Genomic DNA, 27,968 nt, shown 5'->3' on the forward strand with positions numbered 1-27,968 from the left:
TTTCCCCTCTCTCTCTCTCTCCAGACTAATCTCGAATGGTTAGCAAGTAATCCTTCCGTCCCTCTGATTTCTATACACTTTACTTTTTTAGATGTCCTACCCAATTCTATACATTTCAAAATCTTCCCAAATTGGTAACCTTTTATAATATAAAAATGTCAATCACCCACTGCTTTCATCCACTTTTACTGGTCTATCAATTATATATTGATGGATCTCACCACTTTACTCACTTTTCCTTCTCTTTCCTCTCATTTTATATTATTTTATATATTTTTCTTAGTCTCTGTGTCCAATCCAAACGTATACATGTCAAAGGGACGGAGGGAGTAAATATTATCATATATTTTAATCCCGGCTCATTTCGAGTCTTGTTATATCCGCTTGACTTTGCGCAGCCATGTAGTTTTTATAATGGCTATGTAAAGTTGTAAACCTGTCATAGCATCTCATCTCTTCCATCAAGCGGTGGATGTATATGGAGCATAAGTTTGGTTTCGAATTCTTCAGTTGTAGCCTTATAGGCCTGTAGTTAAGCTTGACAAGTTAAAAGTTTAAATGTTTTTGTTAGTAGATTGAGATTTATTTTCGAATTTTTAATATAAAGGCAACTTGTTAAAAGTAGCTCTAGTTTTCCTTTTGAAAACTAATCAGAGTATATCTCAATTTTTATTATTTTGTCATATCTTTTTTAAAGAATATTTTATTCTTTAAAAATAGGTGTAGCCCTATATTGTAATTATTTTTTTTATTATAGTATTGATATCTTTTAACTCTCACAGAGTATAATCTTAACCGTTTATCAAATAATAAAATCTAAATATTGGTATATATGTGACAATATTATACCTATTTTATATAAAATATAGATATATAATATCTATTACACTAATTAAACTCTCTAATATGTAATAATTAGATTTAAACGCATTTATCAACTATTTATTATTAGCTTCAAATTTAATTCAACCAAAAATTATTTAATCCACATCAACTCGGACGATTAATTTGCCAATGTTATAATAAATACAACTTTACATTGTCCCAAGATAAAAAGCAAAAACTTTAGGGAAGGATAAACCCCAATTGGACGAGAGTTTTACACTGAGCTTCGGAGAGATCGAATTTATTCGTACGATCTTGGCATCAATTATCAAGAAAAATCAAAAAGATTGAATCTTTTTGTTGGGTTTGTTGATTAAGATGTCTGGGATAGCTTTACTCATTGATTTGTTAAGTAAAAATCCAAGCTTTAATTCTCAAGCTTTTCAATCTTGCCGATCTTTCTCTGCAACTCTCGCTGCTTCTGCCGCCGCCGCCTCTGTTGCATCCCCTTTGCTGTCTAGATCATCTTTTGGGTAATTCTTTATGATTATGTATTTTTGTGTCATTAATTGATTTTTTTTTTTTTGTTTAGTTTGTGTACATTGTATGTATAATGTGTTGTTGAACTTGACCATGTTGTTGTATTTGTGCCTGATTTTGTGGTGAGATTTGCCCTTGTGCTAGTATGTACACCCCAGTCCCATTGTATAGATTTTAGTTTAGTTTATAAGCTTAAGTACTACTATCAAACACAACTATTAATTGTACCAACAAATCATGATCTTTTGGGGGCTTGTGGTGGGATTGTGGATTACACAAGTTGTTGCATCTGAGCCGGTGTATTTATGCTCATATTCGGATTCAGAATTCGGAGTTTGACCCGATTTTCGGAAAAAGACTCGATTTGATCCGGTTTGTCACATAGTATGTGTGTAGAGATGTTTTATAATTATCGGGTTTTTCGATATGATTGAGTGTATTTGGAATAGAGCAGTATTGTTTGGTTCTTTGTAATTGAGTCTTGATTAATGATAGATTGATAGTCAGTGGTTTCTTTTGTATGTGTCCGTACTCACCGTAGTCACTAAAAGGGTTTTATATCAAGTAAGCCACCCATCTCGCCGAAAAGTCTCAAGTGGCACATAGGTCTGCACGGCGACTCATTTAAAACACTAATCCATTGTCAAATATCCCTCTGTTAACTTCTTAATTAATTTTTAACAGAAACTGTTAAAAATAAAAGCTCCTCTGTTAGCAACGGCTATATTCATACAGATGGGCAGTACACGTGGCGGTGACTTGTAAGCGGCGTGTACTACCATTTGTATAAATATAGCAGTTAGCAACGGCTATATTTATACAGATGGCAGTAAACGTGGTAGTGACTTGTAACGTTGAACAAGCACAGCCACGCCGCTTACAAGTCACCGCCACGTGTACTGCCATCTGTATAAATATAGCCGTTGCTAATGGAGGAGCTTTGAATTTAACAGTTTCCGTTAAAAATTAATTAAGAATTTAACGGTGGGATATTTAACAATGGATTAGTGTTTTAAAGGAGTCTCCGTGGAGACCTATGTGCCACTTGAGACTTTTCGGCGAGATGGGTGGCCCACTTGATATAAAACCCGTCACTAAAAGGCCACGAGATGGAATGTAACGTTTGTATGATTAAGTTAATAGGTGTGGTTTAGCCAGCGTCATGAATGTGACATCTGTCATGAATGTAACATCTCTTATTATAAGTTTGGTAAGTCTGAATGCCAATTTGAGAATAACTTTTTAACTGGTACACATTGGCTAGCAGGTATGAATGGTGGATTATTGAAAGATCTAGTACGCGTAAGGCCTGTGGGAGGGGTTTGGGGTTTATGGAATATGGTATTCATTGTGGCTATCTGTTTTATCATGCATTCCAAAATAATATGCGTAAACATTATTATAGTTATTCGATAACGGGATGAAGGTGCGGAGATATCTTCTTAAATGTTAATGACATTGTTTCTTAAGTGGGAATTATGATTTTGGTCTTATGATTGTTTTGCATTTGAGGTTTTGTGGGCGATTCCCGTCCTGTGATTACTAAATTCCCAATTGGCACATATTTTTAATATACATTTAGTTGTCTTTCATCGGTTATTTATATCGTGGTTCAGAAGATTTGATATTTAGAGAGTTCGTTCAGGTTTTTCCGAATTGAGTCTGGCTTTGTGTCTGTTTTAAAAATCTTCTTCCTTTTGGGTTAATTAAATCTTCTTAATCCTTCTAATCTTTAAACATAACTATACTCTACAGCGTTGGTAGAAAAGTTGCTTACTGCGATGCTGGTGCAACGTTACCTGAAGATGCTTATGCTTTATCTGGCATACGATCTCCACCTAAAACTATCTTTGAGAGTGAACAATATAATTACAGCAGTAAAGAGTACTACATACAGCTTAAACCTTTGTTATCAGCTTTTCATTGGAAGTCTTTTTCTCTGATTACACTGAGGTCATTCCTGTTACATTTTTTACCCCTTGTGGAGCCTCGTGCAACCATAGAAGAGGATGAAGATGATGAGGACTTCTTACAAGACCCTCCTGCGAGACGAGATGTAGATTTGGTTGTTCCCTTTAAGAAATCGGTAAAGCAAATTATCCGCGAGGCAAGTCTAAATCAATCTTTCACATAATGATTCTCAGTACATAATATAACAAATCTTCATGGCCTACATAATGGTTCTTTAAATGTGTAACTGTGTAAGTTTATAATAATATTGAAAAAAACCCATAGCAAATGGCAAAATAATTTTCTAATTCAAACAGGATATTTGTAATACATTATATTTTTTCTTGTTCAATAAGTTGTAAATCTTTTGTTGTCTTGAGAGAAATTTAAATCATGCGTAACATATCCTATATGTTTGAAGAGCAAAATAAACCTTGTAATGTTGATTTTGTATTTCAGACAACGGTTTTAACCACTCGAAGGATTTTGGAACGACTTGCTCTTTGTTATGTTTCACAGCGGACAGCATCGAAACTTATTAAAGGTGCTTCTGCTAAGCCAAATTAGTTTGTATCACCTAGCAAAATTGTATTCAGCGGCTAACTGCTGTATCAAATCTATGCAGATGTTTCCTTATCAGCCACACGCAAGGCTGGAAGAGACCTACCTATTACAGTTTATTTCTTCAGAGTTACCAGAACTACCTTCAGAGGTTTAGTTTTAAATACTGCTAAATACTAGTATAATCCAACTGCATTTTTTTCTTACTCTTCTTACTTTTTCATGGCCAAGCAGGACATTTTCTTGGAGTTGCTGCAACATGGCTTGTCCAAGTGGCTATCGATACGTATCGCTTCTTATCTTCTATTTTTAGGACTGAAGAGTCGGAAACTATAGACAAGGCCGAGCAATTCAAGCGCCTCCAGAAGAGGGTTTATACTATTACTATAAGGTGTGGTGCATCACTTATTTTTGCCTCTATTGGAGCAGGAATAGGTGCAACGATCATTCGCCCCTCCATGGGTCAAACCATAGGTATAAACATGAATACAACTTGTTTTTTTCTTGCCAGGAACGCAGGATCAACTGAATTTTAATTTGTAAGCTTCTTGATCTAATCTCTTTGCATAATTTGCAGGGTGTGTACTTGGAGACTTGGCAGGGCCGCCTATAGTGGCCTATTGTTTTGATATGGTTAATCGTCCGGGCCTTACAAGTCCATAGGCTAAAAAGATGCTGATTATTTAATAAAACTTTCCTGTAGCCTCGAAGCCAGCTAAATACTGGTGTTCAAGCACTTTTCTTTCTTTTTTTTTTTTTTGGGTGTCAGGACAGGCACTTTTCTTTCAAATTAACTATTCTATGCAAAATTGTAAACTAGACTTTTCTCAAAATATATGTTCTTTGTGACTGCTATTGAGTTGTCTTTGCAATCATAACACCGTTCTTTTTAAGACATCTAAATTTTGTTCCTCTGTTTAATTTTTGCATGACTGGGTGATCGAGATTGTTATAGTTGCTGGCCAGAGAGTTCTGAATTCTCGAGAATCTTGTCTGGTGTACACATGACATGAGTCTAGTATCATTCATGGTTGAATTTTTGAATAGCTTGACTGTTATATGATCTCATCTCTTGGATTCGAGGTACTTAGAGTTTTCTCATACAATTGGCTTCTGACATGTTCAGTGATTCAGCGGACTGTTGTTAACTCTTCTTTTGCAAACTTGAAACAACAGTCCACTCTTCTTTTGCAAACTTGAAACAACAAAATTTATATTTAGTTTTGTGTTTTAAAGTAAAAAATTAGTATACATTTTATTATTGATAAAAATATTATTTTAATTATGATCAGATTTTGTTGATCGTTTAACTTTTGATTTCAAAAAAAAAAAAATGATCTTTATAGAAAGAAGATACTGAACTGCATTTAATTATAAAATTTTGAAAAAGAACTTAAGTAATTTACAGATATCAAAGATTGTATTTAATTAATATTTTACACAAATTTACTGTCATATCTTAGAATTTTTTTGTAATCTCTATTGAATATGCTTGAATTTCAAAAAATTATTCTAAATCAGATCGAAATACATTAATTCTTAAATTTTGAGTGAATATGCACATGTTTAAAGTATTTTCAAAAACTCATTAAATTTACAATAAATCATTTTTAAAATTAAAAAAATCTATGGCACATATTTTCAAACTTTTAAAATTCAAAAATAAATAAATAAATCCTATATAGACAGAGAAAATTCCATTTTAATATAAAACTGCAAAATTGTAAATCAAATTTATCTCAAGATACATGTTCATCTAAATTTAATTAAAATTGTTGCGTAATTGCCAAATGAAAAAAACAAAACAAAAGAGAAGCGCAGATAAACCCTAATTGGCTAATTGGGTTAACTGTCCTTTAGCAGTTATACACACACACGGCAGCAGCTGCAGCACAACAAGAGATGGCGAATAGTGAAGAGAAGATGAAGATGATAATGGGAAATGACTGGGAGGAGTGTTGCACACAAGATGAGCTTCTTCATCTTTTAGCTAACAAGCCTCTGCCAGTTTTCTTGGATCGCTTTGAACCCTCTGGCAAAATCCCACTAGCCCAGGTTGATTTTTAGGCTCAATTCATCTTTATTTGATCTGGGTTCTTCTTGGTTTTCTTTGTTTTTATGTTAATGCTGTAATTTTTGGTTTTTTCTTACTGGGGTTTGCTTGATTTTCGTTTAGTGGGGGATTAGAATTAGTTGCAACAAGATTTTGATGTGCTTTTGTAGTTGGTGGTAGTTTAGTTAGCAGTTTAGTTGTGTTAATTTGAGTAATTGTTAATTCTGGTTTAGTGGCTTTATTAAGGGGTTTATGTTTTTTATTGCGATTGTTTTTCAAAATTAGTTACAAGAAGATATTGATTTGATGTGTTTGTGTGATTAATAGTCGAGCAGTAAAATATTTCCTGCAGAACGGTGTAGTTTATCGATGTTGTCTATGCAGGGTGTTGTGAAGGCCATTAATGTCAAGAAAATGATTGCAGCTGGTTGCCAAGTAAAAGTTTGGATGGCAGATATTTTTGCACAATTAAACAATAAGTTGGGGGGAGACATGAATAAAATTCAAGTCGCCGGGAAGTATTTTGTTGAGATTTTGAAAGCTTTAGGGGTTAATCTGGAAGATGAGAAATTCAAGCTGCTGTGGGCCTCCAAAGAAACTGATTCCCAGTCGGATGTATACTGGCCTCTAGTCTTAAATATTGCAAGAGGGAACACAGTTTCTGGCGTAGAGAGGTATGTAATATGATTGTTCTACTACAAGTTTTGGATATATGCCGAATGAAATTTATTCGTTACATATGTCAGGTGCATAAAACTTATGGGTCTTTGTGAACATGATGAATTAAATGCATCACATATAGTGTACACTGTCATGCAATGTGCCGATATTTTTTTCCTTGAGGTACTTCAGCTCCAGTTTGTCATATTATAGTACACTCTGTTCATCATCATTATTTTAATTTATATTAATGCAGAAATTTATTATCCTGAACAGGCTGACATTTGCCAAACAAGCATGGATCAGATGGAAGTAAATGTACTCGCAAGAGAGTACAGTGAAAAGATTAAGAGGGAAAACAAGCCAGTAATATTGTCTCATCGTATGGTCTATGCAAATCCTCCCCCCACCTTTTATATAATCTTGCTTCTTCTATTGACATGGTTACTTTGTTTGCAGATGTGATCTCTGCTTTGCAGCAAGGGCAAGAGAAAAAGAATGACCCGTCATGTTTTATTTTTATGGATGATGAGGAGGTAATTGTTAGGCCAATCCAAGTGTAAACCACCTTGTTTAAATTCTATATCCACTTATATTATTCTAGTATACCTTCATTAGCTGGCACACTTCCTACGACCTCCTCTGGACTCACATGCGTAACAGTTAAATATCGTGCGTTTGATGGATGTTGCAGGCAGATGTAAATGTCAAGATAAAGAAGGCATATTGTCCACCGGTTGTTGTCAATGAAAACCCATGTCTGGAGTACATCAGATACATTATTTTCCCTTGGTTTAGTGAGTTTGTGGTTGAGAGGGGTGAAAAAAATGGCGGTAACAAGTAAGTTATTCGCCTCATTTTCCAACCTCTAAACGACTCCCATCTTCCCTTAAGATTGTTCTATAAATTATGTGTTTGTTGCCTCCGATTACTGCACCGTTCATGCTAACCTTGTAGCTAATATAATATTTTTCTCTCCATGTGAATCTGTGTCGGAGTTGGTTTGCTTTTATCCAACACCTAAATATTGACCAAAAAGTAAGACATGATTAAAATAGACACAATCAATGATTACGTATATGAGTTTGTGTGTATTTGCTAATGACGGGACACAATGTCGTACTGTTATTTAAAACGTTTCATAGTTAAAGTAATGATGTAATGTAACTTGAGTTTATATAAAAAGAAATGGTGGAGCCTTTGGTGTTATTTAGCTTTGTATTATCTAGTTGTGTATATATTTTCAAAGTTACAAATTATTTGCCATCAGTCTGCTATCACAAACTCTGTTTTGTGGTTAATTGTCACCTCTCAAGAACTTCCGTTTGTTTCCCCACATATATTATTTCCTTATCTTTTTTTGTCATATTTTAACTACTACTAGTGGGGGTAACTGGTGCTCGTACCCAGGAGTTATATATTAATTTCTAATTTCATTGAAGATTCTTAACTTCATAAACTGGCTGCATATATGTACTTTGCAATTAGTGGAGGCGAGAGTATTAATTGTTATTAATTCACTTATATACATCTGTGCAAACAGAACATTTTCAAGTTTTGAGGAACTAATCTCCGACTACGAAAGTGGAAGATTGCATCCTGGGGACTTGAAGCCTGCTCTTACAAAAGCAATCAACAAGATATTGCAGGTGTGTGATAGTTTTCTTAAATCTTGTTCATGACCTATTTGTCATGCATTGAGCATTTGAGTCATGGCATGACTTCCAAGTTCTCTAAATATGATATCTAGTTGTCCACCTTCATATAGACATGTTATTGTGCCATAACTTTCTTTTGCACTTATCAATTTGGGTAATTCTATGCATGTGGGTGTAACCAGCGTGTATCAGGATACCATATGTATTGTAGGGACTCTTCATAGTCTTTAGTCCCCTTGGTAACTGTTGTATTTGGCATTGCATTATAATTCTGACTTCAGAAAGCCATCCAAATAGGGGTTGTGGTCTTATATAAGGCTACTGTGCTTATCTATTATTTTCCCCCTAACAGCCCGTGCGCGAACATTTCAAGAAGGATGCTGCTGCTAGAGATCTATTAAAAAGGGTCAAGGTTTGTATATATGGCTTACATGTTTGGATTTATTAGCTTTGTATGTGATAAAAAATTACATTTTATATGTTCTGAATAAAAACATGTGAAGCCCTAAATTTAAGCTGAGATTTGGCTCTCAACATCACACTTTACTGAATTTTATTTTGCACAGTCTGTACACATATATCTAATCAGTTATTTATGTTTTGCAGGGTTACAAAGTTTCCAAAGACCCCCCAGTGGAGAAAATTCCAGTCGCCTCTGACATTGAGTCGCAGTCAGTGGAGTTGCAGGATGAGGAATTATCTTCTGAACTGCTATCAGATGGGTTGAACCAGTAATAATCTTCTTTATGATTCTATAGTTGCCTTTGTTAATGTTTACTTGGATATTATAACTGTTCAGTGATCATATTTTTCATACTTATTTCATTATCATGAAACCAATATTTGGAGCAGGATGAGTATTGAAGACCGCAAATTTAATACCGTAAGGAGTATAGGGGAGGAGTGTATAAAGTTGGATGAACTGAAGAATCTTCTAGCGAAGAAGCCTGAACCTATTGCCTATGACGGCTTTGAACCTTCCGGTAGAATGCATGTAGCTCAGGTTAGAATTTTTCATGTGTTACAGGTCTTTGTGACACTAGAATTACATTTGGCATTGTCATTTTACTTTGTATGTTGCAATTGTTTTGGCGTATATGTTGAATGAGCTTATATTATGTATGTTTATAATGTGTATGTTAAAATTATCTGTGTGCTAGAGTTGATTCACATGCATATTCTTCTGAGTGCTTGTAACATTTTGCACAGTGATTACTTTATTTTGTTGATGCATATTCTTTCTATTGCTTGTAACATTTTGTACAATAATTACTTTGTTTTGGTCTCATTTAGTCACTGAATATTTATTTTTTTTTGGAGAGTTTCTATAGTTAGGCTCATCGTTTGATTGAGTGTAGAACGTTTCTCTCTGTGTATAAAGTGTTCTATCACGCATGATATAATTTGGAAATTTAGGCAGTGTTGCATTAGTAGAAATAACATACCAATTTATGAGGCAGGTTTCTCTGATCATGAGTATTACTTCACTTGTATGCTTTTATTTTCTGGTGCCAAGCAACATGAGAGCAAAAGAGAATGAATTATATCGTCATATGATTCACTGAATTATATTGTCATATGATTCACGTTCATAGTTTGCTTAATAAATTCGTAGTACTAAAGTCTTATTTTGTTTTATTGTATGCGTAAAATAGATCACGGTGAGTGTGTGATTTATGTTCTGCCTTTAGGCTGCAAAAGAATATACTAACAATTCAGATTACTCAGACATGCCTTGATTGTTGAATCTTTAATCAGTCTTTTCTTTGTATATCTGGCAGGGGATTCTTAAAGCAATTAATGTCAACAAACTAACATCAGCCGATTGCAGAGTGAAGATATGGGTTGCAGATTGGTTTGCACAGTTAAACAATAAACTGGGGGGAGACCTTAATAAAATTCAGACTGTTGGAAATTATTTTGTGGAGATATGGAAAGCTCTTGGAATGAAGCTGGAGGAAGGGAAAGTAGAATTTTTGTTGTCCTCCAAAGAGATCAATTCTAGGTCAAACGAGTACTGGCCTCTGGTACTGGACATAGCTAGAAAGAACACACTTTCGAGGATAATAAAGTATGATGGTTCTATTTGGTGTTCTTTGGTGTCTGACTTTTAAATACTTGAGTAAAACTTATTACATGGAGTTTTTCCAGGTGCGGTCAGATAATGGGCCGTAGTGACAAGGATCAGTTGACTGCAGCTCAGATATTATACCCATGTATGCAATGTGCTGATATATTTTTTCTCAAGGTGCTCATTTTCTTTTTTATACAAGTTTTTTATTATCCATGCAGCATTTTTAATAGATTCAGAATTCTACCTAAAATGTAGCAGTATTGTTATAATAGCATTTGATCTAAATAACTTAAATATGCATATTTATTAAGGTATTTCATTTGCAGTCTACTTCTTATATTATTAGCATTTCATTTGTACTGAAGCAAATAGGTAAATTATATAGATTTTGAGGTAACCTGGGTCTGTTCTTGCTGACGGTGTAACTTTACATGTATGTTTGTATGTCTAACCAGGCGGACATATGCCAACTTGGCATGGATCAGAGGAAAGTGAATGTCCTTGCAAGAGAATATTGCCTTAAGATAAAGAGGAAGAACAAACCGATTATATTGTCTCATCGTAATGTCTCTTTGTTATCATATTCCTAAAGTTATTCGTTGTGTTAGATTGACATTAATCTTTTTTGGTTTTCTCTTATGCAGATATGATTCCTGGTTTGCAGCCAGGGCAGGAGAAGATGTCAAAGAGTGATCCATCTTCTGCCATTTTTATGGAGGATGAAGAGGTATTATATACTGCAAACTAGTTTATTTTCACCGACTCTCAGGTTAAATGTTACATGAAAGGTAATTTTTTACATAGATATTTTGGAATTAACATAAAAACTTAAATAATTGGAATAGTAATAGAGGCGATTATAGGAGAACACTATTCTTGGTATTTGTTCCTCCATAACAACGTTAGCACTAGAAAACAACTTTTTCACAAGGAAATAAATTCATTTATAAAATATACATTCCGACGTCCTTGATTAATTTGGGGAAAATATCAGCGAAGAATAAGTACACTTAAACATAGCCACAGTTTAAAATGCATGACATACATGATTACCGTTAATATCTTCTTTAGATGGAATATTTATGTTTTTATTGGTTATTGTTTATACCTTCATTTACTGGGATGCTATGTGTTTCTATAGGAATCTGTAAATATGAAGATACAGAAGGCGCATTGTCCACCTAATGTTGTTAGTGGAAATCCTTGTTTGGAGTATATCAAATACATCATATTCCCTTGGTTTTCTGAATTCAGTGTCAGCAGAAGTCAAAATGATGACACGTGAGTGTATATGCTAACCTATTTTACTAATCAGCTTTACGAAATTATTAACTCTAAAGGCTGATTGAGCCAGGAAGTCAGGTTCTTTGGTTTTACAAAGTTAACAGTTGCATATCTCTATCGTACTATGATATATATATTTCTCCAGTCGGTGACCACTGCTTTCTTCCTACAAGAAGTTTCTGATTTTAAGTGTCTTATGATTAATGTTAGTGGTTGCAACTATCCAGTAGATGTCAAGACTAAATCCTTCCCCAGGCACCGCTTCCCCTAAAAACACTAGGGAAAAAAAATGAAGAAATATGTTTATTCTCGTCAAGGGAGTATTAGAGTTGACAGTCACCAATGATGCTGCTAGCATGATAAAAATGTTTATTCTGGTGTATCTGAGTATGCAAAGGCTTACAGAATATCAAATGCACAGTGATTTGTTATTATTTGTCCCACAGGGGGCTCAATTTTCACCTTTAAGAAGAAACCCGTAGAAAGATTTAAGTGGTGCCTTTCAGTTTTCTTCTTGTCAACTTCAAGTCTTATGTTCGATTAATTGAAACTTCAATGATATGCCTATTTGTTTGTCTTAACAGGATCTATAACAATTTTAAAGCCCTTAGTGCTGATTATGAAAGTGGGGAAGTACAACCCAGTGACCTGAAACACGCTCTTGCAAAAGCATTAAATCAGATATTACAGGTAACTGATTTACTGTTGTGAACCCAATCTCTCCTTGCCAGGCTTTTTTTCAGGCTAATGTATGTCTGATTTTTTAATTAGCTTTATGCAACTTCAGATATGCTCAATTCCATATTGCTTGATCTTTCATTTAAAGACGTAATTATCTCCAATAAACCAGTCTGCTTAGTACCCGGGAGAGTTTGGCTACTCTTTCCTGCCATTTTTGGTACAAGTTATAGAAGTTCATGTGCTGAACGTGCTACTTGTAAAGTAGGCAGATGGTTAGTCACTTAGTCTGTGGCTTGATAAAATGCTTTGCAGATATGAAAGAGTATGTTGCATTAGAGCAGGTGTCCTGCTCTCTAGGTCTCTTATATTGTATTTGAACGTAACTCTGCTAAATATCGCTTAAACTTAGAACAATGCAAAAGGCATTTGAGGATGCTGAGGTTTCTGAAGTCAAGAATAATAGGTTTAGTGTTTTGCTAAACTTTTTCAAGCCCGTATCTTTTATGTGTGAAGCATGGCCTTGATTTTGGTCTACATGCCCTGCTCCATATTTCATGATATCTGTGGATGTTGGTGAACAAGCTGAACAGAGTTTCTGTGTCCATTGTTGTTGCTTTTATATTGGGCAAGTTGATGGTTGCTTTGTCTAGTTCTGCTAATATTATGATATGTTGAATGCTTTGTTGATACCTTGAATGAATTCTGTGGTCATATGTATGTAGGTTAGCTTCACATATATATTTAGTATTTAGGTTTGTGAGTAACATCTATGCTTCCCAAATTCGTTATTTTGGCTATGCAATGTAGGACACATTAATGTCAACTATCTTTTGTTGCAGCCTGTGCGTGATCATTTCCAAAATGACCCAGATGCCAAGGATTTACTCAAGAGGGTGAAGGTATATCTGCCCTTTTTATACAAAAATATTTCTACTACCACTCCCGCTTTCATTTTTAATTATAACCTTACAGCCAAAGAGTTGTTAAAAGCATATTATGTTTGAGCATTTCCAAACCCCACTATATTTGCATGTCTTAACTTGTAATCTTGCCCTGGCGTATCTAAAGTTCATGCGATTGCTTCCACTAGATAATTAGTTCCCACTTTCCAGTATCTTAAGTCCAGCAGCCGTAGTTCTCTTAGCTTTCCCCCTTATGCCGGTCGTTGAATGAATCTTATTGACCCTGTTTTACATCTGTAGAGCTACCAAATCACCAGATGATGGATGGAAGAGTGTCTGCGAACCATGGACAAAACACCATCTTCACGAGTGCCAGCAATTGTACGTGACATGTTTTATTTGGTGACATCTGATATATACACTTATAATTTACTGTAACAAGTAATGCAAGTGAAATTACATTGAGGTATATTTACTTGGTTCATATTGACAATTTTGTTGAAAATTGAAAATTCAAGTAGTACCATTGAAATTTGAAGAACTCATGTTGAGCTTTTGTGTGAAGATGTACTGCTGCATCTCATAAATGAATTAAAAAAAAAGGCGAAAATAATACGTTGATCTTGTATTAATTACAGGAAATTAATTGTTTTAGACGGATAAAGTATAGAATCTCTCATTCGAGTTGACCCATTTCCCTATTTAAATCATATATAATTCCAAAGCCAAGGACAAGGACCTTGAATTTTATCACAAAAAATGAAATTAATTACTAATTGAGACCCATACGAAGAGTAAAGCCCAAATCGAATGGATGGGCTTTGCAGAATTGCAGACCAGACATGGGGTGGGGATTACAAAATTGTAAAAAAAAAAATTTTTTTACAATTTTTTAAAGTCCTTTTGGAGTAGAATTTTACTTCAATATATTGTAATTATCTAATAAAAATTGATTCAAATGTGATATTTGGAGCAGATAAACTAGGGTATAGTTTAGCAAATGAAATAGCTGGTTTATAGTAGTAGAACTAGGCACCTCGGGAGTAGACTGAGATTTATTTTCTGAATAAAATATATAAATCGATTGGAGTAATATTTACGAAGAACACAAAAAGGATCGCTGTGAAGAGCACCTTGTTTCAACTTTACTCAAAAATCTCACGTAGAAGTTGACTCCGATAAAATTATCCTAATAATAATATTTATAGTAACATAATTTAGCTTAAAGCGTTGCGAATTTGGTTATGAGCAAAACAGGGTTATAATAATTACTTATATTTTATAATTTGCTTTGTAAATACATATATTTTAATTGATATATTATGAATATCTATTTTAAATGTTAATAATAATTTCTATTATGTAAAAATCTAACAAATTAATTAAAAATGTAATTCTAATCAATTTTTAATTTTTAATTACTTTTAAAATTATAAATCATCCTCTAATTTGTCATATAAATCACTTTTTTATATTAAGTATGGACATAACTTTGAGTTCATGGTCTAAATTTTACCTGAACACAATTATTTTTTTAATTTTCATGATTTATATCAAAAAAAATAATTATAAGACATTCACAAAAGTCAAAATTATGGGGCAATATAAGCTACTTTGTTGCCTTTTACCAGCCAAGCATGGGTGAACAAACTCTTGTTGAATGGTGAACAAACTCTTGTACACTATTGGGCTATTTGCAAATTTGCATCATTATGTGGGCCCACTGCAATCAACCAATAAATTTAATTTATTTATTATAATTTTTTTGCTAAATAATTATTTTTCTAATTTTCATTACTATTTACTTGGAGATTTTATTTATCCCCTTACCTACTTGTATGAATGTATTGTATCTATTGTGTATGTACCACTTCTCTTCTTCCTCCGCCTCTCCTCTCCCCTAATCAAGTTTCTAACCAACTGCATCACCCTTGTGTGTGTGAAAATTAGCTAGCTTTACTGTGTGTTTATCATAAAGCTTTGAGCCTTTTTATTTTTTCGACCGTGTGTGAAGAGTTTTACAAGTCAAACACCTGGGTTTTTCTGCTACACAATATAAGGTTGGTGTTTCTTGAGATTGTTTCTTGTTTCTTGGTTTGTTTTTGATAAAGTTTGTGTCTTGGAAAATGCCCATTTTGTGTAAATGGTTCTTTTGTGTGGAAAATATGAAGAAGTGGGGTCTTTTGTTGTTAATGTTTTGGTGAATTGGTCTAATTTTGATGGGGTTTTGATCCTCTTTGCAGATCTTGGAAGCCCTGTGAGTATTCAGGTTATGAGACCCATGTGTTGTTTTTTTAGGTTTTGTGGGGTTTGACTAGGTAACATAGTTTTGTAGGTTCTTGGATTGATGAATTTAGGGTTGGGTTCTTGAAAGTTTGGGTCTTTTTGCTGATTCGAAGATAGGTTTTGCTTTTTAGGTAAATATTTGAGGTGGGTTGGTGGGGGTGTGAGGAGCCTCTCTCTGTTTTTTTTTTTGAGTTTTGGCTGCCCATTTTTCTTTACTGCAAAGTTAGGGTTTCTTCTAGGAATCTGATGTTACTATGGACTAGTGAGTGTTGCTGTTTTTAGTTATCAAAACATGGCTGCTAGTGATAACCCGTGTTTCGTTGAGTGGAAAGAGCAATTTGTATCAAAAGAGAGGGGGAACCGTGTGGTGCATTATTACTTGAAAGATGTTGCCGGGGAATCTATTCTTGCTGTTGTCGGAACTGAGAGAAGTGTTAGGCACATGTTCTATGTTGTCTCTGAGGAGTTCTTGAGTGCTCATGGGGGTGAGAATTCGGATTATTCTGGTTACAGATGGAGATCAAGGAGAGAGGTTGTGAATTGGCTTACGTCTATGCTGTCGAAGCAGCATCGACTTGGCAATTATACCAGTATGTTATCTATTTCTTATCTTGTGGACCTTTAATTTTCCTTTATTTCACTGTAGCAACAGAATGCTCTTAACTTCTGCTGAAACTTAAGCTTAATTTTTATATAGAAAGTGTCGGAAGAGGCCAGATGGCCCAGATCTATTGCTGAATAATATTTTTTCCCTTAAATACCTAGTTTCTGTTTCTGAATATTGGAGTTTTACCAGCGTAGTTGTTTCTGCTTGATGAATTTCTATATCGATGTTTCTCGTTAATCCTTCTATAGATGTCACCTTTATTTTTTTCCTTTTTTTCTTATTTGAGTTTTGATTTTATCCCATGCCTGCCTAGTTGCAGGCAGTTGTAATTAACAGTTTGGTTGAACTAGCTGAGAACCTAATAGAAGTCAGCAATATCGATGAGATTTACTTTGTTAAATGAACTTTTCTGATCATAGTATTTCAAACATTGCAAGTTTAAATTGTTCACATGTTAACTAGAAAATTCTTTGTTTCCCTTTAAGTACTCTTGTTATTTGGTCATCTTTATCATCATATAGCTGTTGTCACACTTAAAACAATGCAATTTTTTTCCCTCACTCAACGATGACCTGATTTATTATTACAGAGACACCAAAAGGTGATACTACGTCTGCTGCCCAACAGATCCACATGCCAGTTTGTAAGGTAAATATGGTTTTCTCAACTTTTGCTCATTCCTAACTCGAAAACTTCCATTACTTAATATGACCTAAGCGATGTTATTAACATGTTCTTGTCTGTAATGAACTTTCAGGGCCGCCATTCAAGGAATCTGAAAGTACATACATCTGGCATTGCGTGGTCAGGTGAATCATGGGCATGTGGAAAACAACTGAAACACTACCCAGCATTTTGCAGGAATGGGATTACAATTGCGGTAAACTTCTGCTGAGCATCTTTGAATAGAATGATTGGGGTGGAGACGTGGAGTCTTCATGAAATTCTGTATTTTTTTTTATAATGTTATGTAAGCCATAGTAGCAACTGGGAGTATGAAAAATAAATAATTGATACTAGGCATAGACTGTAGTGTTGATGCCTAAAAAAAGCAACAGAGATCTGTTTACTTTGTTTTCATTTCTTAAATCTCTCTAACTCCCACCCCCCTTCTTCCCATTTGACAGATACAATCGTTTGTCTTTGTCATGGCTGAAGAAGATGACCACCACCTTGCATATCTCGAAGATATGTATGAAGACAAAAAAGGCCAGAAGAAGGTCAAAGTGAGGTGGTTCCACCATAATCAAGAAGTCAAAGGTGTTGTATCTATACGGAATTCTCACCCTAAAGAAGTTTTTATAACACCCTATGCTCAAGTAATTAGTGTAGAATGTGTTGATGGTCCTGCCATAGTTGTAACTCGTGAACATTATGACAAATTTCTAGCTGTGCTCCCTCAAGACGTGATTGATAGAATACATCTGTGCTACAGACAATTTAAAAGTAACCGTGTAAAACCTTTTAAATTGAGTAAGTTATGTGGCTATTTCGACCAACCAATTTTTTCATATCTGGAGCATGAATTTTTGGAAGATGATGATTATAAGCCACAAGACAGTATAAAAGTTGGAAGTAAGCGAACCAGAAGTTGTAGAGGGCGTGAACTGGTGTCATATAAATCAGGCCAAAACATAAAGTATGGTCAAAGAAAACTGATCCGTTCAAGGTATGCTGGATGCCCATCTATCGAGACTCTACTCTTCAAGCCTGATGATAAGATAGAGCTACTCTGCCAAGATAGTGGGATTAGAGGTTGCTGGTTTAAGTGTACTATTTTGGAAGTCTCGCAGAAAAAGATACGAGTTCGATATGATGACTTGAAGGATGAAGACGGGTCTGGGAATCTTGAGGTATGGTATTGCACTTTAGTAGACAATTTTTTATCTAGTCCGTAGTTTCACACGTTTCTGTCTCAACGAAGAAAAAGTTTAAACCAAGCTACTATAAGTGATTGGTTGGACTTTGTGCGTTGCACATATATTAGCATTTGGTGAAAGTATATGTCTGTATTCTCATTATAAAAAATTGAATATGTATCTAGCTGTTATATTTACCTCATAAGATGTCATAATAGCATCAAAACGACATGATAGCATGCAGTCATATTATAGATTAAAAGTTCCAATGCTCTTGTATTCGTCTCATCTGAGCTTACATATCCAGTTTTATGTAACTTACTGTCAGGAAACTTGAATTAACCATCGCTTTTAATTTACAGCCCATAGGTAGAGTAGGGAGAAATTTTGTCCAAGCTTAACTTAAGAATCTTAACTTTTCCCCGGTTGTCCAGTGTAACTGTCAATATAAACCAACAAACTAAACATAGTAACGACTTTTGCATAAATTGTTGTTTTTTGTTGCGCACACAGGATGTCATGCATGTTCATTGTTGATAACCTAACGTTGCATGAAATATGATATTGGTTATTTCTGGAAAATTTCGTAGGAATTGATCCCAGCATTCAGGCAAGCAGAGCCCGATAAACTTGGTATGAGGCATAAAGGGCGCCAAATAATTAGGCCCGCTCCTCACATCGAATCACACCTGGCTTTGGTGGCTGGAGCGCCCGTAGACGCGTGGTGGAGTGATGGTTGGTGGGAAGGAATTTTAATTGGAATCAGCAATCCTGAAGATGGAATACTGCAAGTTTTCATTCCAAGTATGTTCATATAATTGTTCGTTCCTCAAAATTTATTTGTTACCCTGCTTTTAGACGAATTTCTTCTTTGGAATCTTATTGTTTCTCTTCTTGTTTTTATCAGGTGAAAACTTGTTTCTGAATGTACATGGAAAGAATTTGAGAGCTTCAAGAGATTGGGTAGGCAATGAGTGGGTTGATGTTGAACCAAATGGCAACATTGTCTCGGCCATATCTGCAGCCATCATTTCTGATGCAAAGCTTTCTGCAACCTCCACTGTTGACGAGGATAAGTCAGATGATTTTCCGGTTTTAGATCATATGCAATTAATTGATGCTGAAGGCAAAATTGCTAAAGAAGAGAAGCATGATTTAGATTGTTCGGCTCCCCAGGATTGCTGTCCAGAAAATGTTAGGGTTGATTTAGCTTGTTCTCCACTTGAAGATAAAATTCTGGAAAATAATGTCAATGAGGCGGAACTACTGTTGAGAGTCGAGGACAAGAAAGGTAATATTGAAATCATCAAAAACTGCCGCGGGGAAGAACCTGCAGATTGTGCTAATGATCGTACCATAGTTACCAGGAAACGGGTACGCCCCCACGTTTCGCGAATCAGTTCGTTCGACCCAGAACACGGGTCGTTTCCGACCCAGGTCGCCGGAATTCGCTACCGGTTCGTCAGTTTCGGCGACTCACAAAAACTCCGGCGACATGGTAAGAAAAGCGAACAAGGAATAAAAGGAAGGCCTACTATTTACGGAGGGAAGGAACGGCACAAGAAAGAAGAAAGAAGATGCAGATCGGAAAAACACGCAGAAAGAGGAAGATGATGAACAGTTGTGTATCTCGTGTGTATCTAGTTATATGTGCAGTACATTTTTAACCACACATGTACAGATGCACAGTAGTACTTATTTTAATTGAACTTTATCCAAATATTGTTTTTAATTTATATTTTTTTAGTGGAAGGATTTAAGAGGATGCCTCAATTGCTGTACATGTATTTTAAACTTTAAATTCTGTTCTCTCTCATCTTTTGTTTCATATTTATACCTCTTTTAATTTATGTTTATACATTTTGTAAAATCTTGACAAATTATTAATATTGAAACCATATAAATTTATTAATTTATAGATTAATTAATTCCGGCGTACCCATACGTTCCCTCGTACCCATACGTCCCATCGTACCGGAAACAATTAAAGTAATGTTCCACGTATCCGAATTCGTACCGCGTTTCGTATCGAACCGCGTCCTATGTAACTATGGATCGTACTGCTGGTATTGCTGCTGAGATGGTCTCTGATGATGACAATGACATGCTTTTTGACAAGGATAACAATGAGAATAGAATAGAACTTAAAGGATCTGAAAATGCTGGGATGAAATGCGAACCAGAATTAATGGAAGTTGCTGCATAGAATGTAACAATACTGCCGGTCACTTCTTAGATGTGACCCTATTGTTATCTGAAATGGAATCTAGGTGTATTAGAGCTGTACATATAAGAATAGAGATGTGACGTGACAGGATTTTTTGTGCATTTTTTGTCTACTGGGGAAGTTAGGTGTATAGCGAGCAAGCTTTAGCTATGTTCGATGGGATTAAGTTATTTACTCATTCTTTAGGACCACTGTGATGGAAGTCTCTCCAGTAGAAGCTCCCTGGCAAGATAGTTTTCCTACGATGCTTATTACTCGTATGTACCTTCCCATTGTTGTATCTGTTTTTGGTATTGTATACCACTGACAATGATATTTCGCGTAATATATATAATGTTGAGCTACCATTGCTTGTTCTGTCATCTGTGCATATTCTTTATCTAATGTTACATTAGTCTGGTGTGATGTTGCATTGCTTTCTGCAATATTGAGTACAGGATTCATTGAGAGTACAAAGTCTTTAGCTACTTGTATTGCACTTCTGTTTAAACTTTTATACAAGTCTGAATGTATATTCTGTCGGTATATACAATGGACATAATTTGGTATCCTGTTGTTTAATTCATCTGGTTCTGATGATTGCTCTTCGGAAAAATCTGCTTTTCTGGTTCTGGTGGTGCTTGTGTGCCGGAACTACAAAAAAAATGCAAGAATATAACTTAAAGTCCTAGCCATTTTTCTGCTGATATAAACCCCAGATCCAGAAAGGGTTTTGCTTCATAATAACTCAAAGATTTAGACCATGGCACTCGGTACTTTCTATCTGCTCCTTTTCCCTTGCACTCGTATTCCCCGAACACAGCAGTCCTGCAAGTCGACGAGCAAGATAATTTTAACATATTCTTGAAACAATAAACTGAATTCAGAATAAACAGCATAGTGATCCGTACTTGTCTCTTGATGGATATCCCCAGTCACTCCAACCTGGTGGACTTATGATATCATCGATGTTACAGTACGAATAAATGATCCTGGAGTAGTTTCCCCAGGCTCTTCCCAGAAGCACCTTGCCGCTTCCATTTATGGTACAGTTTATAAAAGAGAACCCCGTGTCATCGTATGGCGAATCTCGGTGATGTGCTGCAATTGCTCCGTAAGTTTTTGTTGCAGAATGCACAATGCAGTCCTTCATACGACGTGATAAAGCACAGATCAGCGAAAAAACATTATCAAGAAACTGCAGATATCAGAACTTTCTGAACATACCTTGTAAAGCGATCTTGCTCTACCAAATATGAAATCCACGGTTCCTTCAATGTAACTCTGGTAAAAATAATGAGATCCAGTGTCATCTAAGAGTGTGTCCTGCGTACCCACGATTCTAACTCCGTAAAACACGGCCTTATCACCAGCAATCCTCAATGCAACTGCTTGCATTCCGGTACTACCTACAGCAGCGTTTACTGAGTTCTGCAGAAGCACATCACATTACATTACTTTCTAACCAAATGTATGTAGTTCAGTTACTAAGAAAGTGCCTGATAAGTACCTGGAAAGTGATCCCAGCCGCGCAGAAGTAATCGGACAGGACAGTGACAGAAGCTGATCTGTAGGTGCCAAGAACAGTGCCATCCTTGGCTATATCAGAAGCTTTGTCGCCCCAGGTTATGACTGTTTGATTTGCTGCATTCTGATTTCCAATCAGGGAAATATACGGCTTCGATGCTGGAATTATTACCTTTTCCCTGCGAAATTTCCAGACAAGCATAGAATGTCATCAAAAACTTGTCACCCTTGAAATAATATTGTGCAGTAACGTAAGAAGACAGCGGTTACATCTTGCAGTAAAAGCATAATGTTTAACTGTCCACTCAAATACACACACAAGCCACGTCCCTGTTTTTTTGCCCATCATCAAAACTTGTAAAAATTGCACTCCTTCAGCAGAACAAGTGAATTATGACGAGAGAGAGAGAGAGAGAGAGAGAGAGAGAGAGAGGGAGGGAGACAGGGAGAGGGAGGCAGAGAGAGAGAGGGAGTGGGAGAGAGAGAGGGAGAGGGAGAGGGAGATCAGCTATACTTATTCAGCAGAGCAAGTGAATTACAGAGAGGGGGAGAGAGAGAGAGGGAGGGAGAGGGGGAGAGAGAGAGAGAGAGGTCACCTATAAATCCCAGGAAGCACATAAATCTTAACTCTCCTCGAATTATAATCCGGAATCATATCAACCGCCCCTTGCACAGTCGCCGAATCACCTCTCCCATTCCCATCCACCACAATAAACCGATTCCTCCCACTCTCCCTCTCCAACGCCACAAAATCCCCCTCTCTCACATCTCTCTCCCCCACCCTCCTCCTCACCATCTCATAATCATACTCATCCAACTCCACATCCTCCCAACTTATCTTATACCCCCACCCCTCCATCTCCCTCACACACCCAACCAAAATAACCAAAACCACCCAACTCAACTTCACCACATCACCACTACAAAACCCCATAACTTGATCAGCTTCAAAATGACAGTTATTCAGCAAGGTGGCAGATATAAATGCAACAAAAACAGGGGAGCGTAGACACAAATGTAAATATAACGTGACTGATTTATATTTATTCTAACGTAACTGTCTCGAAAATAAAGAAGCCCGAACACCAGTTACTATAATTACTACAGGGTGATCTTTCCGTTAGACGTTAAACTAAGTGAAATGCAAAGGTTTACATGTTTAAACAAAAGATTAGCAAAGATGAAAGGTTTAATCATGTGATTAATGCTGCTAATTAAAAGTGTATTGTGCTAGTTAATGTGGACTTCTTCATTTGCTATGCATGCTTGTGTAAGAGCATCTCCAACGGCATTGGCTATAATCGTTGGCTAAATTGGACCTGTAAGACATTATGTAAAATTTGTTGAACCTGTAAGATATTTTGTTTCAATGGTACTCGCTATATTAGTTGGCTATAATTTAAAATTAGTATGTTATTAATATTTTAAATTATTAAAATAGAATATATCAGTTCAATATGGCAATAAATGATATACAATCTTTCTACAGATTTTCTTACAGATCTGTAGAGGTTCGACAAATTTAGCCATCCATAAGAGGTTGACTAAATTTATAGACAACAGCTGAGCATGGTTGGAGTTGAGTTTTTGGAGATGTTGGCTAAATTTTTTTATTTTAAGTATGCCAGGTTTTACATGGTTGGAGATGCTCTAACTGGTACAAATCTAATGTGGCCAAAATTTTCGGAAATTTAAACGAAATCTTGTATCATATATAGGGATTTTATTGATTAAATATTGACACATTTTCTTATTATAAGAAAATTTATTATAAGCTTGTAATAGTTAAATTTTCTTGATATATGTATTATTCGTTTACTAAAATGCAAACTCTTTTGTCTTAAGAAACCATATATGTAAAGCATATCTGATAAGTATTTTCTAATTAGTATTGAGGTTGGGAGTTTATCTTTTAATAATATTAAAAATCAAGAAAATAATTTGTCACGGATGAATAGTGATAAATAATTTTATATTGAGAAAACACGGGTTTTGAACCCATATTACAATTTATAATTATTTTGATTTGTGAGTAAGTTTTTATAAATATTTTTGAGCAGCTCACTCATTCATGAAATTCTAATTTAATGATTGCGATTTCTTTTAAGTAATTTTTTGATGAATATTATCAGCATGATAATCATATAAATTTAAATCATTATTATTTTTGGGTACAAACTGAGAAATCCAACTCACCAAGATGACAGGAGGGCCTGGTTATTAACAAGTCCACTAAATATTATACCACTCAATCCTAGTAAATGTAGGATGCAAGGCCCAACATAGACAGCATCGGCCCAGAATATTTGATCCATCTAATCCATACACACAAAGCCCCATGCTCCCGAAAGTAACCCACAAAATAAAAAATAAAATAAATATATAAAATGGAAAATAATTCTTGAAATTGCAATCGGATAACTCTGTGCAAGTTTAAAGATAAGAGGCTTCACTTTCTTCTTCTTGAAACAGTACTGTTAAATTGAAGAATTTTAGGGTTTAAGAATCAATGGCAACTTCTTTATCACTATCTTCTGCAACTTTATTACCATTTTGCAACTCACCCACCATTTCTTCTAAGCCCACCATTTCTCTCTTCTCATTTCCACCTTCAAATGCCTTAAAGTTTCAATCTTTGACATCTTCACGCCCTTCTTTCACAAGGGTTTTTGCAGCTCCTGAGGTTCTTGATTCTGAGGTTTGTAATTTTGATTTTAGCAATGTGTGATTATAAAATGTGGTTTTTTGTGTTGTTTTGATTTGAGGGTTGGGTTGGTTTTTCAGGTGGAAGGTTCTGAGGCACCTGATACTAACTCACTCAGTATCGATTCTGATAAGGTAATTTTGCTTACAATTTTGAGAATGTTTGATTATGTGAGTAGTTTTCGGGTTTAGCTTATTAATTTAGGAGTTAAATTGGGCATGTTACGCATGTATGAATAGTTGTATTGCTGCTTCTTTACAAGTACATTTTCATATGCAATCAGTGATGGAACGAGTAAAAATATGTGGTGTTTGGGGGTTCTAAAGATAAACTACAAAACATTACTAATTCCTTGTTAGAGAGAAAACAGCTTAGTCAAATGGCTCTATATCAAAATAATGAATGTGCCAGTGGTTTTGGACGTGTATTCAAGTGTATTACTGTATGATTTCAAACTCTCGAGTGGGGAAATACGTTTAAAGGAGTATGATTGACCCAACCTGTAACAGCAGATCAGCTCAGTCCAGTGTCATGCGTTTCCAACCATATTCAAATTTTAATTACGTTGAACAATTTTATTCTTGTTCCCCTGATCCTTTCGGCCTGCCTTGCTTGCAATCATTAAGACTTTTATATTGCATAAATTCCTGATTAAGTAAAATAATGAACCTACACAATAAGCCATTTGTTAGTTATAACACATACGGTCTCACACTAGAAATGTGTTTCTGTTTCTGTGGGAACTTCATCATCTTTTCATTTGACAATGTGGAACTCCTTTTGATGAAGAATGGCTTGTGGAATCTTAAAAAACAATGTAGAGAAGGGAGTTCTTGTAAAGGGTTTGTACCTGTTTTCACATAATGAAGTTAATTTTTGTTGGATTGGTTGTACTACGGTGCTACCTTTCTTCTATAAAGAATTCATATTAACTGTTCTTATATCTACCTACGATAGTACCAATGCTCAATTGTTCACATGTTTAACGCTTTCTCCCTCTTCAAAAGGACAACTTCAGTAAAATGTTTTGTTAATAGAAAAAGGATATAATTGAATAGCCTACTGATATGAAGACATAATAATTTGGAAGTATTAAATTTGGATTATAATTGAAAAAGGACATAATTGAATAGCCTACTGATACGAAAAAGAATATAATCTGGATTATAATCGAAAAGGGATATAATTAAATAGCCTACTGATATGAAGACATAATGATTTGAAAGTATTAAATCTGGATTATCATGCTGCATATATGTCATCTGATTTTTTATTTGCATTAGTTTAATAGTTTAGTGAACATAGATTTTACGTAATCTTAGAGTTTGTATGACACTTTTTCTGGGACGTAAGGTATATAAATGATTGTTATGGACTCGAGTAGTTTCTTTTGTTTACCTGAGCAGCTGTTTCCCAAAGAAAACAAGTTGCTTTCCTTGCTAATCCCCGTAAGCTTATTGGAATCCTATTTTGAGTGCTTTGTGACTCTTCTTATACAGCTTCTGACCATCATTTGTCAGCTTAACTTGATTCTAAGCCTTGGAACTGGTTTAAGCAATCATAATCTGAAAACAACTTCAAATATAAAATGTTCCTCTACAATAAACTTTGAAGCATGGCGTCCATTTGCTGAGTAAAATCTATACTAGTATACTGCTGAGTTGAGAGGTGTCATTCCTGACAAAACCCACATTAGGTGTTTATTTTAGAATGTTTCTAATATTTTTAATTGCATTGCACATCTTCACCAAAGCTGCAAATTTTCATACCATGAAGCCTGTGGTTTAATCTGGATGGTTTTGGCAAAACAGCTTGTGGATCTTAATTTTCATCCTCAGCCACTTCTCCAAATTGCACTACTTACTGAAGAATTTTTCAGAAGGGAATATGGTCTGGATTTTACCCGTTCTCAATTCGTTTAATATGTGTAATTTTTGGTGTTCACCTATGATGTTGATTAGCAATACTTATGTGACTGGGTATTTTTCGACTTCATTACGAATCATGGTTTGTCTCGGCTTAGGTATATAGCCTATAAGCACTTGCCATTTATTGATGTATGAGACTTGTACAATGTGTTTCATATCTTCTGTTCCTAGTTAGGTGTATTCGCTTATGTTGTTTATGATGCACTTAACATTGTAAGATGTTAAACATAATCTAATTATGTTATGTTATATATGGTGTTTCTGACAAATTTGGCCGCAGAACACATCCTATTAAGATATTGTTACTTTCTTCAGATGGCACCAAAGCAGAAAATTAGAATCAAACTGAGATCGTACTGGGTGCCTCTTATAGAAGACTCATGCAAACAGATTATGGATGCTGCAAGAACAACTAATGCTAAGACCATGGGTCCCGTGCCCCTACCAACCAAGAAGAGAATCTACTGTGTTCTTAAATCTCCACATGTTCACAAAGATGCCCGATTTCATTTTGAGATCAGAACTCATCAGCGTCTCATTGATATTTTGTACCCAACAGCCCAAACCATAGACTCGTTGATGCAGCTTGACCTTCCTGCTGGAGTTGATGTGGAAGTCAAGCTATGAAGCAACACTTCTGTAGCATGAGTAAACCAAGTAAGCTACGTCCTTTTCCTGACTCCAGATTTGTTATTAAAGCAAGCTGAAAAAAGAAAAGAAAAAGGAAACACTATATATTGATGGTGAAGGATGAAGTCTATGTATTATATAATTTAAGATTTTTGTGGAAGCTTTCCGTGTAATATTGGTGAAAATTTGAAAGTGGACATGCTTTAATTCTTGTAGAAAGTTTCCATTTTTAGTTTTTGTATTTTTTTTATTTTTTTTGATAACAAGGAATCAATTCATTAATTAAAAGCCATACGGCATCTACAAACACAATCGAAATTGGACAGACGCTGAAGAATATCGCTGTTGAATCCTTCCTTCTTGGAGAGGCAACTGAGCGATTTGAAGATGATTTGAATATACACACTTGTTTCCATCTGATTGGATGCGATCCCATAATAACCTTCAAATTTGAATCAAACCCATGCAAATCATGCCGATCTATAACCTCGGTCATGAAGAACATCAAAACACACCAAAACAAAACAAACCAACTCTCACAAGAAGGAGAGACAAACAAAACCCAAATAAATTGGGAACTTATTGAATGAGAAATAAGATTTCAAAACAAGAAAACAGAAAAAAAAGAAATTGGGGCTTTCCACCAGTGAAAACCGATGGAAGCCCCTTCAAAAATCTTTAACGGAGGCTAGAGAGGCTAGGGTTTTGAGAGAGGAGGTTATTTTTGTAACCCAAACTTTAAAAGCAAATATTTTTTAGTTTTTGTATTATGCTTTTGTCTTTAAGAAATATGTAGACCAGATGCAGACCAAATTATCATTCAGCTTCTACTGGTTTATATTATTGATTCAGAGGTTGTTTGATAAAACTGAATAAAAAATACTGATTCATTAAATTTGCTGAATATACTGAATGAAAAATTTACTGAAAGAAATTTATTGTTTGATAACAATCATATTAAAATATCTGAAATGACAATATATTTATCATTTTACCTTTATAATTCCAACATACATCATAAATCATCCAAAAT

At 35.1% G+C, this 27,968-nt stretch overlaps 5 protein-coding genes across 5 annotated transcripts; 4 read left to right on the forward strand and 1 right to left on the reverse strand.

The window, feature by feature from the left end:
- The first annotated feature begins 1,011 nt into the window (after positions 1–1,011).
- Positions 1,012–4,773, forward strand: LOC108218619 (uncharacterized). Its single transcript, XM_017391640.2, has 6 exons — positions 1,012–1,358; positions 3,121–3,472; positions 3,775–3,859; positions 3,941–4,027; positions 4,111–4,350; positions 4,454–4,773. Exons 1-6 carry the CDS (start codon positions 1,204–1,206, stop codon positions 4,537–4,539), a joined length of 1,005 nt encoding a protein of 334 aa, XP_017247129.1. The 5' UTR covers positions 1,012–1,203; the 3' UTR covers positions 4,540–4,773.
- Positions 4,774–5,658: 885 nt separating this feature from the next.
- LOC108218618 (tyrosine--tRNA ligase 1, cytoplasmic) lies at positions 5,659–13,752 on the forward strand. The gene is made up of 18 exons (XM_017391639.2): positions 5,659–5,931; positions 6,314–6,603; positions 6,676–6,772; positions 6,866–6,971; positions 7,049–7,125; positions 7,284–7,429; positions 8,133–8,238; positions 8,600–8,659; positions 8,854–8,978; positions 9,100–9,250; positions 10,029–10,318; positions 10,399–10,495; positions 10,777–10,882; positions 10,966–11,048; positions 11,463–11,602; positions 12,190–12,295; positions 13,126–13,185; positions 13,489–13,752. The coding sequence occupies exons 1-18, from the start codon at positions 5,779–5,781 to the stop codon at positions 13,507–13,509; spliced, it is 2,214 nt and encodes a 737-aa protein (XP_017247128.2). The 5' UTR covers positions 5,659–5,778; the 3' UTR covers positions 13,510–13,752.
- A 1,258-nt stretch (positions 13,753–15,010) lies between these two features.
- Positions 15,011–19,721, forward strand: LOC108218903 (uncharacterized). The gene is made up of 7 exons (XM_017392063.2): positions 15,011–15,248; positions 15,432–16,064; positions 16,671–16,729; positions 16,839–16,961; positions 17,209–17,934; positions 18,531–18,744; positions 18,848–19,721. The coding sequence occupies exons 2-7, from the start codon at positions 15,767–15,769 to the stop codon at positions 19,552–19,554; spliced, it is 2,127 nt and encodes a 708-aa protein (XP_017247552.1). The 5' UTR covers positions 15,011–15,248; positions 15,432–15,766; the 3' UTR covers positions 19,555–19,721.
- Positions 19,722–20,610: 889 nt separating this feature from the next.
- LOC108218904 (pectinesterase QRT1) lies at positions 20,611–22,763 on the reverse strand. The gene is made up of 5 exons (XM_017392065.2): positions 22,270–22,763; positions 21,657–21,852; positions 21,374–21,577; positions 21,058–21,293; positions 20,611–20,974 (listed from the first exon to the last, which is right to left on the reverse strand). The coding sequence occupies exons 1-5, from the start codon at positions 22,605–22,607 to the stop codon at positions 20,827–20,829; spliced, it is 1,122 nt and encodes a 373-aa protein (XP_017247554.1). The 5' UTR covers positions 22,608–22,763; the 3' UTR covers positions 20,611–20,826.
- Positions 22,764–24,069: 1,306 nt separating this feature from the next.
- Positions 24,070–27,192, forward strand: LOC108215962 (small ribosomal subunit protein uS10c). The gene is made up of 3 exons (XM_017388605.2): positions 24,070–24,371; positions 24,458–24,511; positions 26,621–27,192. The coding sequence occupies exons 1-3, from the start codon at positions 24,183–24,185 to the stop codon at positions 26,930–26,932; spliced, it is 555 nt and encodes a 184-aa protein (XP_017244094.1). The 5' UTR covers positions 24,070–24,182; the 3' UTR covers positions 26,933–27,192.
- The last annotated feature ends 776 nt before the right edge of the window (positions 27,193–27,968 follow it).

This window comes from Daucus carota, chromosome 4 (genome assembly GCF_001625215.2).
Source record: "Daucus carota subsp. sativus chromosome 4, DH1 v3.0, whole genome shotgun sequence".
Classification (NCBI taxonomy): Eukaryota; Viridiplantae; Streptophyta; class Magnoliopsida; order Apiales; family Apiaceae; genus Daucus; species Daucus carota.